Genomic DNA, 13,716 nt, shown 5'->3' with positions numbered 1-13,716 from the left:
CTCAGAGATTCCTGGCCACCAGGCCCTAAGCATGCCCACAGGATATTCCGCTAGCCCAACCTGAAGCCTGTTTCAGGAGGGGTCTTCGCAAAGAGCCTGGGGAATTGTTTCCCCTCTTTTTCTGGGCTCTGAGACCTTTCAAAGCAGAGAAACCAGGTCTGAGTGGTTTCATGTGAGTGGGCACTAGAGACAGAGAGGCAGGAAGAAATAGGATTGACATCCCCCACCCTTAGGAGTTCGCAGTCTTATGTTGGGGACTGGATACAGTGTGTGTATGCCTACGTGCATACACACACACACACACAAAGACAAAACTGGAAGAGAGGAGGCTGAGAAGCTGGGAAATAGGACCAGTTATCCTAGAGGGCCAAAGAGAGGTTTTGCGTGGTGAAACCCTATCTCTACTAAAAATACAAAAAATCAGCCAGACATGGTGGTGGGCACCTGTAATCCCAGCTATTCGGAGGCTGGGCGACAGAGCAAGACTCCATCTCAAAAAAAAAAAAAAAAAAAAAAAAGAGAGAGAGGTTTTGGGGCCAAGGCCTAGCATCACAGATGCTCAGGTTTGAGAAGGAAGATTCATGGAGCCCCACTTCCCGGCCTGTGGCCTGGATCACCTTCACAGCACCCACACCAACCACAGCTCACTGTCCATTGAGGGTGTCCATGCCACCCTGGAGCATCACTGATCATTAGAAATGCCTTCTGATGCTTGTTGAGGCTGAGTTGCCTCCCCTCCAGGAGAGCTGGCATGGTGTTAAGTCCTTTCACGATCTTGGCCCCTTCTCTTTTTATGTTCCACTTAGCCAAGATCCTCTTTTTTTTTTGAGACTGAGTCTCACTCTGTTGCCCAGGCTGGAGTGCAGTGGCGCGATCTCAGCTCACTGCAAGCTCCGCCTCCCAGGTTCATGCCATTCTCCTGCCTCAGCCTCCCAAGTAGCTGGGACTACAGGTGCCCGCCACCACACCCAGCTAATTTTTTGTATTTTTAGTAGAGACGGGGTTTCACCGTGTTAGCCAGGATGGTCTCGATCTCCTGACCTTGTGATCCGCCCTCCCAAAGTGCTGGGATTACAGGCCTCCCAAATTGCTGGGATTACAGGTGTGAGCCACTGCACCCAGCCGCCAAGATCCTCTTAAAGTGCGACTGTTTTCCAGATTTTGACAAAGCCATTTGGTTTAACCAGTTCTGAGAGGAACAGAAAATATCACCTTACCCCATGTCCAACCTTCTAGATGCCACAGCAGTCCAAGATCCCACTACAATTGGAGATACACACTCAATTGACCACAGGGCAAGTACATGAATCTGCTGAGGCTGCCATAACAAAGTGCCACAGACTAGGCGGCTTGAACAACAGAAACTGATTCTCACAGTTCTGAAGGCTGGAAGTCCAAGATCAAGGTGTCAGCAGGGTTGGTTCCTTCTGAGCCTCTTTCTTTGGCTTGTAGATGGCCATCTTCTCCCTGTGTCTCTATGTCGTCTTTTTTTCTGGGTCTGTCTTAGTCTCCTCTTCTTGTAAGGACATGAGTCATGTTGGATGAGGGCCCACCCATATGACCTCATCTTAACTTGATTACCTATGTAAAGGTCCTATTTCCAAATACAGTCACATTCTGAGGTACTGGAGGTTAAAACTTCAGCATAGGAATGTTGGCTGGGTGCAGTGGCTCATGCCTGTAATCCCAGCACTTTGGGAGGCTGAGGTGGGTGGATCACCTGAGGTCAGGAGTTCAAGACCAGCCTGGCCAACATGATGAAACCCAGTCTCTACTAAAAACAAAAATTAGCTGGGTGTGGTGGCACATGCTTGTAATCCCAGCTACTCAGGAGGCTGAGGCAGGAGAATTGCTTGAACCTGGGAGGTGGAGGTTGCAGTGAGCTGAGATCACGTCATTGCACTCCAGCCTGGGCAACAGAGCGAGACTCCATCTCAAAAAAAAAAAAGGAATGTTGAAGGGGTACACTTCAGCTCATAGCAGCAGGAGAGAAACCACAGGCCATAGCCCTCTCCTAAGCTGACTTCTCTGGCTGCTCTCTCCCCCTGCCTCTCCCCAAAAGGCTGTTCTTCCAGCCAGCAGTGGGTGATGACTCATACAGTTCTCTTCTACTCTTCTCAGTCTCAGGTTATATGGGGCTCCCACCATGTGCCACCTCATCAGGTGTCAACTTGGTTCAATTACTATTAATTAAGTGCCCCCTGTTTAAGGCACTGTACTAGGTTCCTTCACATCTCTAATCTCACTTCATCTTTATAACCACCTGGAAGACTAGGAGTTACTACTCCCATTTTATAGATGAGAAAATTAAGGCTCAGAATGATCACCTGACTTATCCTAGCTCACCTATCTGGGAGGAGGCAGAGCTGGGATCTGAGCCCAAATCATGACTGTGAACCCAGTGCTCTTCCCACCACACCAGGCAACAGGACCTCCAAGATATCAAATTCTCTTAGGCCCCAGGAGCTCAAACCAGGGAAGAGGACTAGAGATTCAGCGTGCTTGGATGACTGCAGTTTGGGAATCCTGAGCAGGGGCTGAAAGAGGTGCTCACCCACTTCACCAAAAAGTCTCAAGGATGCTTGATTTCCCTAGGGAATGCCGGAAGGATGCATTCTATGTACCAGACGTCTCTACTGACCTCAGAGAGCACTGGTTGTGTCTGAGAAGCACTAAAAAGGAGAGGAACCTGGCCAGATGTGGTGGCATGAGCCTGCAGTCCCAGCTCCTCAGAAGGCTGAGGCGGGAGGATCACTTGAGCTCAGAGGTTCAAGGTTACAGTGAGCTGGGACGGCACCACTGCACTTCAGCCTGGATGACAGAGTGAGACCCCATCTCTTAGGGAAAAAAAAAAGTTTTTTTGGCTGGGTGAAGTGGCTCATGCCTGTAATCTCAGCACTTTGGGAGGCCGAGGCAGGCGGATCACCTGAGGTCAGGAGTTCAAGACCAGCCTGGCCAACATGGTGAAACCCCATCTCTACTAAAAATACCAAAAATTAGTTGGGCGTAGTGGCGGGCACCTGTAATTCCAGCTACTCAGGACGCTAAGATGGGATAATCGCTTGAACTTGGGAGGTGGAGGTTGCCATGAGCCGGGATCACGCCATTACACTCCAGCCCGGGCAACAAGAGCAAAACTCCATCTCAAAAAAAAAATGTTTTTCCAAGAGTGTCCTTATCCAGCCCAGGACTGTAGAAGACTGAGTCAGATAGAAGCCAGAAAGACTTCTCCTCCCTCTTGAATACCTAGAACTTATAATGTGCACTGAGAAAGGCCCCTGCCATGCCTGGAGTACCCCTACACCTCCAGGAGGAAGAAGGACCCCTACTCTGACTTTTCTTTTTTTCTTTTCTTTTGAGATGGAGTCTCACTGTGTTGCCCAGGCTGGAGTGCAGTGGCAGTCTTGGCTCACTGCAACCTCCGCTTCCCAGGTTCAAGTGATTGTTCTGCCTCAGCCTCCCGAGTAGCTGGGATTACAGGCAGCTGCCATCACGCCTAATTTTTGTATTTTTTACTAGAGATGGGGTTTCACCTCGCTGGCCAGGCTGGTCTTGAGCTCCTGACCTCAAATGATGCACCTGCCTTGACGTCCCAAACTGCTGAGATTGCAGGCATGAGCCACTGCACCTGGCCTGACTGACTCTTCTCTCCCCTTTTCTCACACACACACATTCTCTCACTGTCCTCAGCTGCTTCTGCCCTTCACTCCTCCCTCCCCTCCCCGCCCCTCTCTTCCCCGCCCCTCTCTTCCCCGCCCCTCTCTTCCCCGCCTCGCCCCGCCTCGCCTCAGCCCCGCCTCGCCTCAGCCCCGCCCCAGCCCCGCCTCAGCCCCGCCCCAGCCCCGCCTCAGCCCCGCCTCAGCCCCGCCTCTTAGCCCCCCCTCTTAGCCCCCCTACTTCTGACTTGTGTGTGGAGGAGAGTCTGAGCTGAATGGCCTCCTATTTAACTCATTACAAGTAAACTGGATGATCTTGAAAGATGACTCTGGTCTGGCACAATTTTCCTGAATAAACTAGCTTCTGCAGGGTTGGTGATTATTGGTGCTTAATAATTGTGTGTTGAACTAATTGATTGATTAATTGGAGGAACATCCTTGATCTCCATAAGAGAAATGACTGTCGGGTGTGCGCAGGGCTGGAAGGGCAGCAGAGACAAGAGCAGGCTCAGATCTGTTAAAAACCTAAGACTCATGCATGTAATTTTAAGTTATATAATACTACAAGGCTAATACTGGGGGGCGGGGGAGTCCCCTGCTCCATTTGCAAATCCTACTCCCGAAAGGCAACACTTTCAAATCTTTTAGATATCTCTTCTGGCATTTCCCTCCATTTTTCTACATAACATGCTTTATAGCCGTTTCTTGACTTTTCCATTTTAGACAGTCATTGAATCCATTAGACTTTCTGCCGTAGAATAAGATTCAGCTCTGTCATACACTCACATACAAACACGCAACCCCTCTCCCACCCTCCCAGTGGAGTTATATTACAATTTGTGGTTAAATCATTTTAAAAAGTTTTAAGACACAGGATTTGGCTGTGTCGCCCAGGCTGGAGGGCAGTGGCTATTCACAGGCACAATCATAGCTCACTGCAGCCTTGAACTCCTGGGCTCAAGTGATCCTCCTGCCTCAGCCTCCTGAGTAGCAGGGACTACAGACAGGTGCCACCATGTCCAATTTGGTTAAATTATTTTTTAATATTTATGTTAATATACATGTGTATTGTTACTAATTTATCCTTAAAACTCTCTAACAGCTCTCAAACTCCTCTCAATAAGGTCAGACCCATTAGAAGTCTCTCCAGTTTTTGCTTTTGTTTTGTTTTTGAGGCGTTTCTTAGAAGCCGGTGTCTTCTGTTCCAGTCCGAACTCTTTAACTCTTTGCTCTCCAGGCCTGCAGCATAGCTGTCATCTGGGGCTACCTTTCACTGCTATCCTGGGATTCCTTTCACCTCTGTCTTCTGTTGGAGTCCCTAGTTCCTGGAATTTATGCCTTTCTTTTTCTTGGGTAATTCTTTTTTTTTTTTTTTTTTTGAGACAGAGTTTTGCTCTTGTTGCCCAGGCTGGAGTGCGGTCATGTGATCTTGGCTCACTGCAACCTCCACCTCCCGGGTTCAAGCGATTCTCCTGCCTCAGCCTCCCCAGTAGCTGGGATTACAGGCATGTGCCACCACTCCCGGTTAATTTTGTATTTTTATTAGAGATGGGGTTTCTCCATGTTGGTCAGGCTGGTCTGGAACCTCAGGTGATCCACTCACCTCAGCCTCCCAAAGTGCTGGGATTACAGGCGTGAGTCACCGTGCCCGGCTTTCTTGGGGAATTCTTTTTGATGGAAAACAAATCCTCCAATAGCTTTCTGAGAAAGTGTTTATGGAAGGTTAACTTTTTGAGGCTGTTCAAATCTGAAAATGTCTTTATTGAGTCCCCTACTTGAGTGTTAGTTTAGTTGGGTGTAGAATTCTAAGTTGGAAATGATTTTTTTCCTCTGGATTTGTAAGGCATTGCTCCATTGTCTTCTGGCTTCTAAACCCTTTTAATTCCTGATTTTTGTATGTTTGTTTTCCTCTTTGTATTTTCATTTTTATTTGTTTTTGTAGAGATGAGATCTTGCTTTGTTGCCTAGGCTGGTCTCCAACTCCTGGGCTCAAGAGATCTTCCCGCCTCAGCCTCCCAAAGTGCTAGAATTATAGGCATGAGCCACCATACCTAGCCTGTTTTCCTCTTTCTAAAATCTGTGAACATCATTTCTTTATCCATAGAGATATAAAAGTTTACGATAACATGCCTTGATGTGGGTCTTGTTTTATATTTTTGCTAGAGACTTTGTAGGTCTTTTCAGTTCAGAAACCCAGGTTCTCCATCCTTCCATTCTGGGAAATTTTCTTTTATTATATTTTCCATTAATTTACTCACCTCTATTTTCTCTGTTCTACTGTCTGGAACTCCTGTTAATTAGATGTCAGACCACCTGAATTGGTCCTCTATATTTTCTCTATTATTTTTAATCTCATCTCTCTATCTTTGTCTCTCTCTCTCTCTCTCTGGTATACTTTATAGATTTCCTCAACTTTATCTTTTGGCTCTTCTTTTGCAACATTTTAATTTCCACCATTTTATTTTTAATTTTCAAGACCTCTTTCCTATTCTCTGGATATCCTCTTTTATAGCACTCTATTCTTTCATAGGTGCAATGTTTTCTTATAGCTACCTGAGCATGTTCATTTTAATTATGATAGAGGCTTTTTTCCTTTTCTTTTTTTAGGTTTTCCTTGCTTCAGGCCTGGTTCCTATTTCCTGTGTGTTCCTATTGCCCATTTGTTTATTTCAGTGTTTCTCTTTCATGTGAGAGCCTGTTTCAAATATCTGGTGATCCTTGGCCATCTGTTCATGTTTTACAGTGAGCCCCAGAAAAGCTAATTGGACACCTGGGGGTGGAAGGAGATGTCAGGTGTGTTGACTGATGGGACCCTCAACTATCAATATCTTTAGGTCATCTCTCTTGAGCTCCTCAGTGTCCCTAGAAAGGAACCCTCCAACCTCCTGCCACAGGGAGTTCAGTCTGGCAGTCAGCCTTTAGGAGTGCAGCAGGGAAGAGAGCAGCAGGAGAGTTCCCCGCCACCTTCATCTGTGCCTGTGTCCCTTGTCCACAGCCTATGACACCAACCTCTCTGAAAGACTTGGACAATTCACCTGGCTGCTATTCAAGGTGGGGGCAGAGAATGGGGGTCTAATTCCCTATTTTATAAACTTTCAAACAGTCGTGTTTTGATCATATCTGCACCTTCACCTTCAGAGGGTCCCAGTGTCTCTGATTCCTGAGCTTTTTGAGGTTACAAAGGACTTCATCATCCAGCATTGTGACGCTCCCTTTACAGGCACTTAACATTGCCCAGGAAGCAGAAACCAAAGCAGTTATCGCTCCTCCACCTGCTTTTCCATCTTCCAGTGTGTGACATCCTTTGTCTCCTATTCCTCTTTTCCTCGTGGGTTTATACCTGTACCCCTTTGGCTCTCATGTCAGCTGGGTTTGAGAAAGAAGCTGAGCAAAGTGCACGTCTCCATACCAGCATGTTTACTCAGCCTCTTTCCTTGTGTCTTCTCAGCACTTTACTGTGTACCCATGTGAGAGTACTTAGCACCTTGTACTTAGCGGTTTTTTTGGCTCTTTCTGTGGTAGACTAGGAGGACAGGAATCAAGTCGAATCACCCCTAGTGTCTAACATAGCACCTCGTATACAATAGGCAGTTCCTAAATTGTGCTGAATAACTGGATGAGCAAGTTGCCCTCAGTCTCCCATCTCCCATCTCTAAGAGGAGGGCTTTGGAGCCCTGGTGTCCAGCTGTCTGAACTTCTTCTGGGAAGTTGGGTGGTCCCTGGAGCCACAGCAGCTGTGCCATTCCCAGGAAAGTTTGGCATTTCTGGAGCACCACCATGCATGTCTTCCCACCTTTCTTTCAGGGAGCAGTGTGTGCCCAGCCCTGCCCACCAGGGACATTTGGCCAGAACTGCAGCCAGGATTGTCCTTGCCACCATGGAGGGCAGTGTGACCACGTGACTGGACAGTGCCATTGTACAGCTGGATACATGGGGGACAGGTAAGGATAGTGTTATCTTTGCTGTCCATTTTACTCATATTCACAGGAGCCTTGCAGAGAACAGCTCATAGCCCTCTCTCTGCCAGCCTTCCAGTTCCTTTCTCAGAAAGCACTCTGAGCTCTCCTGCCAGGGAGAGTTGGCACCTGATCCCTCCTCACCCTCGGCCTGCAGAGACACCCTCTTCTCGAGCCTAGTGGCCCAAGCCCTGAATTTGCATGGGCTCACCTGGGGGAAGGAGGTGAGCACCTGCCCCCACTCTCTACTCTGCACTCATAGAGGGAGGCAATGGCACAGATAATCCAAGGAAGTTGAGAGTGCAAAATCACTTCATATGTTTTGCACGATTTCTTCTGGAAGGGGTTTTTAGTCCTAATTTGGGTTCCACCAAAAGGATACTGGCATCAGTTTGCATCCTCTGAAGGCCTGTGGCTTAAGAGCAGACTGAAGGAGGGTGCCAATGTCCTGGAATGAAACCAGCCTTGCAGAGTGGATAATCAAAAAAAACACAGAACTGGGGAATTGCCATATGTGCACATGTGCGACACCTGGAAGAAGGAGGCCATGATGACAGGGCAGATGCAGAGGAAAAGGGAGAAACGGCAACCGGTGTGTGTGATGGTGAGGAGATTGGGAGCTGGAAAAAGATATTTGAAACCCACAGAACCAGGGCCAAGTCTCCTCCCTCTCACTCTTGACCACATGGATCTCTTCAAGCAGAGAAGGGCTGTACAGAGGCAGCCCCCACACCCCATGCCTGGTTCTGTGGGGATCCATGTTTCATTTCTGGCTCCTGGACTTTATACTCTTCTCAGACAAAATGAGGAAACATTTTTCATCATTCCCTGCCTGGGTGACATCAGGAAGCCTGGATGGAGGCTGAGTTAACCAATGAATCCCTCCATTTCTAATAGACATAATCGGGGCTCCTCCAGCTCTCACTAGAATCAGCCCCAAATCCTTAGTGATGTCCAGAAAAGAGATTGTCCATTAGCCTTGGGCTTATTTGCCTCTGGCTGGAAGTCTTTTAAGCCAGATCTGATCTCTTTGTGAGCCAGTGTTCATCAACGTGAGCTTCCCCAGCATAGAACGTGGGGTGTGGCATGTGGGGATCCGTCCCTCCCTGACCCGTGGGAGGGAGGGCTGAAACATTGAGCGCATGTTCCCATCCTCACCATCTCCCCAAATAAGGAAATGCTCAGGATGAGCCAGTAAGGACTGGAATCAGGAAGACCCTCAAGCCAGCACAGGCCTCCTTTGTCAGTCCACTTTCTCATGAGAATGCAAACCGCCCGCTTGTTGTTGGAAATGAGCAGGCCCAGGGCTCTAGCCGGCTGGACTCCATACCAGTAGACCCTAGCTCATTGGTGCTGTCGATTTTCCCTGTCAGGATGTGCCAAATAGAGAAATAATCCAAAATCTCTCTGCTTGTTGGAGGCTGGTCCATGATCCTGGGCAGAGAGGAACCCCTAAAGCCAAGGGGCCCTCCAGCAAGCTTTGCCTATCAACCACAGGAGAGTTGAATAGGAGGCCAGGCAGCATTTGGGCTTCTCACCTAAACGGGCTGCCTGGTGTTTAATATTTTGTAAAATTGCCTCCATTAATTTCATAGGTGACAGCTGCATTAACCCACCCCAAATCATCACGAGCATATTAAAGTTGAGTGGGTGTAATAATGCAGGCCTCCCCGGATAGGCAGAAACCAGTGCAAATTAAACACGAAATGTAACGAGGGCTTTGCAGCTCATTTTGTAATTTAATTGAGCAATGTATCTGGTTGTTAATGGCAATATCGGACACATTAGATTGATATGGTGCAATGGAAGGATGTTTAAGTAGAAAACTAATTCCTGCTGTGATTACCCTTCTGTTCCGCAGGCCCCGTTATTAGCATGCTTTGTGTAAAATTCATTAGCTGTCGTTGCTTGATCTCTAAATAAATAAGTTGTTTAAATTGTGAGTAGGGAAAAAAAGAGGCTGATTATGTAAATGAGTTAGGTTGTCAATATTTCATTTCCAGATTGCTTTTCTGGGGCTGTAGATCCAGGCACCCCAAAAATATAGTGGGCTACGGAATTGCCCTTCAGAGGAGCTTAGGGTTCAGGGCTCTGTGCAGTCCTGCTAAGCAGGAGGGAGCAGGAATGTTTGAAAAGGAACAGGTATCAGGAGGTATCTGGTTTGAGTTTTTTCACCCCACATTTGAGACATTCGAGGCCAGCAAAGCACAGTGACTTCTGGAGAAATCCATTTGCAGGCTGAACAGGGGCTGGCAGGCAACTCAGATAGTGATTATTCGGGTCTTCAGCTGCTCTTTTTCCTCCCCTTCTGCCTCAGATTCCCTCCTTCCCTTCCCCCATTCTACTTCTCCTCCTTCTGTCTTCTACTTTCCATTCCTTCCCCAGACATCACCTTCTTTCTTGCCTCTTCTTCCCTCTCTTTTCTGCTCTCTTTCCCTTCATGAGGCCTCAGATTGGCTGACATATGACAAGATTTGCAGAAAGACAATCTGGGGTCATCTTAGCCACATGCAGGCTGCGTGAGCTTGGAGCAGTTGCCTCACTTGTCTCATGGCAGCCTCCTTAACTCCAAAGTGAGGGTGATGAGAATATGTGCTGCTCCAGGGGCTGGGGACAGGCTCTGGGGCCTAAGCAGCTGGAAGCCCCTCAGTATACGGTGCCCAGGAGTGTCGTCATCATGATCCCTGCTGCCCCACTATTCTGCCAGATCACTCCTTTGCTACAGTGGCTCTGAGAGGGGAGAGCTAGTGGCATCTTCTTGGGAAGGAAGCACTCAAGGCCAGACCCCAGTCACTGTCCTCTTCTCCTCGTCATTGGGGGCGCAGAGCAACAAAGGCACAGAAGAGAGACAAGAACACCCCAGTCTCAAGTTGCCAAGGCTGGTGCCCCACACACTGGCTGCTCTCATCCCCCACACACTTGCTAGCTGGCCCCGCCACATCCACGAGGGTCTGGCCACTCACCCTCACCATAGACAACTGAGTCACCCAGACAGAGAATCTCCCTGCCCTGTCTGTAGAAGAGTACTTCCACCCCCACGATCCTCCAAAATACATAAGAAAGAGGTTAGAGCTGTATTTTTTTAATTGCTTTTCCCCTCTGATTACTGTAGAAGATATACAGAAAACCTGGAAAATGGAAACATATGATAATTAAAACACTAACTCCTCAAATCCACTCTACTATTAACATTTTAGAATTTTTCCCTTTGGGCTTTTTCATGCCTGAATTTAAGGCCAGAAGGTCAGATGGGCTCTGTTATAAGAACTGTTGAAAACAATATTAACATGAGTACTAATGAAAATAACTAATTTTTCTAATTGAGCCCCAATTATGGTCTGGGCGCCTTTCTAAATGTTTACACACATTATCCCATTTAATTCTTACAGAACCTGATGAGGTTTAGTGAGTATCGTCCCATTTTATGAAAAAGAAGAGGATGTCAGAGCTTTAGGTTAGTTCTCCATTATCCACACTGTGGAATCGGTGCTGGAACAAAGATATCCCAGAACCCCAGAGGTCAGAGGCCATTTCCATTTGTCTTTGGGATGCCAGAAGTCGTCCCCTTCTTTTACCCCTTATTCCCCCAGGTTTAACCCTTGACTTATCCGGATCTAGTTGCTGTGACAATAAGTTTGCATCCCCTGGGAAAGAGCCCAGGGTGGGGGTAAGGGGTGTTGAGGCACATTCAGGAAACCAGGTGGTCAGCAGTGGGGGTCACACTCGCCCACGGAGGAGCCACACCCACGGCTGTGAGTTAAATGAAGCTGAATAATTATCCTTACGTTGGGAGCTCTAAGTACTAGCCCAGACACACACAGGACACAAAGGGGGTCCCAGGCTTCCTCCTTAGGGGCTCACAGGCTGATGGGAGAGACTCAGCCCCTACCTTGAGGGGACCTCCTTCCAAGGAAGGGAAAATAGCCCTTGTCACAGGACATTCTATAGTCCGATGCAGGAAGACGCTTCCTCTACTCGAGGGAAAATCCGCAGTCAGGGAGGAGATATGTCTCCCAGTAGGACAAGAGAGACTGTACATCTGGCCCAAAGGCTCAAAAACCAGAGATACTGTATAGAAACAAAATCACCCCATTTCAGCAAATCTAAGGTGCCACTGATTGTAAGATGCATCATTGTTTCATATGCTGCAAAGAATGAAAAACACTGGCAATTAAACTATGACATGTCACCAATTACAAGACTTATCTAATTTTAGAGATATAAAAATATATTTTAAAAACAAGGTGGCTCACGCCTGTAATCCCAGTACTTTGGGAGGCTGAGGCAGGTGGATCATGAGGTCAAGAGATTGAGACCATCCTGGACAACATGGTGAAACCCCGTCTCTAGTAAAAATACAAAAATTAGTTGGGCGTGGCAGTGCACGCCTGTAGTCCCAGCTACTCAGGAGGCTGAGGCAGGAGAATAGTTTGAACCTGGGAGGCAGAGGTTGCAGCAAGATCATGCCATTCCAGCCTGGATGACAGAGTGAGACTCCATCTCAAACAAACAAACAAAAAAAAGCAAGGTGTTTTTAAACCCATCTAAACGGTTTTTTGTTTAATGGGTGTGGAGTTTCAGTTTGGGAAGATGGAAACATTCTGGAGATGGGTGGTGGTGATGTGGCACAACAGTGCAAATGTGCTTAATGCCATTGAACTGTACGTGGTTAAAATAGTCAATTCTATGGGGCGTACTGTCTTGGTCTGCTCATGCTGCTATAACAAAATACCCGAGACTGAGTAATTTATAAACAACAGACATTGATTCTCACAGTTCTGGAGGCTGAGAAGTTCAAGATCAAGGGGCCAGCAGGTTTGGTGTCTGATGAGGGCCCCGATCTCTGCTTCCAAAATGGTGCCTTGAAGGCTGTACCCTCAGAGGGTGAAAAGAATAGAAGAGCCAAAAAAAAAAAAAAAAAAAAGAAAGGGACCTCACTGGCTCCCTCCAGCCCCTTTTATGAGAGCACGAATCCATTCATACCCTAATCACCTCCCAAAGGCCACACCTCCTAATACCATTGCATTGGGTGTTAAGTTTCAATGAGAATTTTGAGAGAAACATTTAAACCATAACATGTATATTTCACCACAACTTTAATTTTTAAAAATTCTTAGGCTTGGAATCAATAAAATATGGTAGTACCAACTCATTGCTGGGGGGACTGAGCAGACCTGGCATGAAAGGCAGAAATGACTGGGGCGAACTAAACCATGGACTACTTCCTGGAGGAGGAGAGAGAAAAGGGGAGGAGGCTGTGAGCAGGGTGGAGCACACCAGGCCTCGGCCAGATGGCCAGGAGGACCACATCCTGGAGGATCCTGAAGCACAGGCGAGGGATCCTGGCCCACAGCCTCAGCCCCACTCTGCTCTCCCACAGGTGCCAAGAGGAGTGCCCCTTCGGGACCTTTGGCTTCCAGTGCTCGCAGCGCTGTGACTGCCACAATGGGGGGCAGTGTTCACCCACCACGGGTGCCTGCGAGTGTGAGCCTGGCTACAAGGGCCCACGCTGCCAGGAGCGACTGTGCCCGGAGGGCCTGCATGGCCCAGGCTGCACCCTGCCCTGCCCCTGTGACGCTGACAACACCATCAGGTATGAGCTGGGAATGGGCGAGTCCGGGACAAGGGCGGGGGGTGCTCAGGTAGAGAGGAGGCTTGCTAGGATGTGGCCCCCGACCTCTAGCACGGACATCCAGACAGGGTAGGGAAAGGGCTAGGACCTCAGCACTGAGCCCTGAGAATCACTTTGATGGAAAGGAGAAGCCAAGGCCACATAGCCACAGTCAGGACTAGAGCCAGATCACTCACCTCTGTCCACCACACCTGGCTACCTGCTTTTCCAAATGTGCCTGTCTGAGACTCCACACATGGGAGCAAGGAGAGAACAAGCAGGTAGGGTGGAGCATAGCTGCATGACCCTGGGGGCTAGGATGGCAGGGCTCGGGTGCCACAAGCTCTGAGCACATTGTCCTGGAGAATATTTCCCCTCCACTTGCGTGGCATCCAACCAGAGACAGGGCCACTAGGGCAGAAGTAGAGGCTTGAGTTGCAGAAGGTCAGGACTAGAAGGGACCTTAAAAATCGCTAGGGCCATCCAGGGCCTA

The 13,716-nt window shown here is 48.3% G+C and overlaps 1 protein-coding gene across 8 annotated transcripts in view; it reads left to right on the top strand.

Annotated features, from left to right (window-relative positions):
- MEGF11 (multiple EGF like domains 11) overlaps window positions 1-13,716 on the top strand; it is a 374,950-nt gene that overhangs the window by 293,945 nt on the left and 67,289 nt on the right. For all 8 annotated transcript variants that reach the window (XM_054532820.2, XM_024232600.3, XM_054532818.2 and 5 more), the window contains 2 exons: window positions 7,461-7,597; window positions 12,993-13,205. In XM_054532820.2, the coding sequence (XP_054388795.1) occupies window positions 7,461-7,597; window positions 12,993-13,205 (350 nt within the window). The remainder of the gene's footprint in view (window positions 1-7,460; window positions 7,598-12,992; window positions 13,206-13,716) is intronic.

This window comes from Pongo abelii, chromosome 16 (assembly GCF_028885655.2).
Source record: "Pongo abelii isolate AG06213 chromosome 16, NHGRI_mPonAbe1-v2.0_pri, whole genome shotgun sequence".
Classification (NCBI taxonomy): domain Eukaryota; kingdom Metazoa; phylum Chordata; class Mammalia; order Primates; family Hominidae; genus Pongo; species Pongo abelii.
The sequence above is the reverse complement of the archived record's forward strand: the minus strand, read 5'-3'. Positions and strand labels throughout refer to the sequence as shown.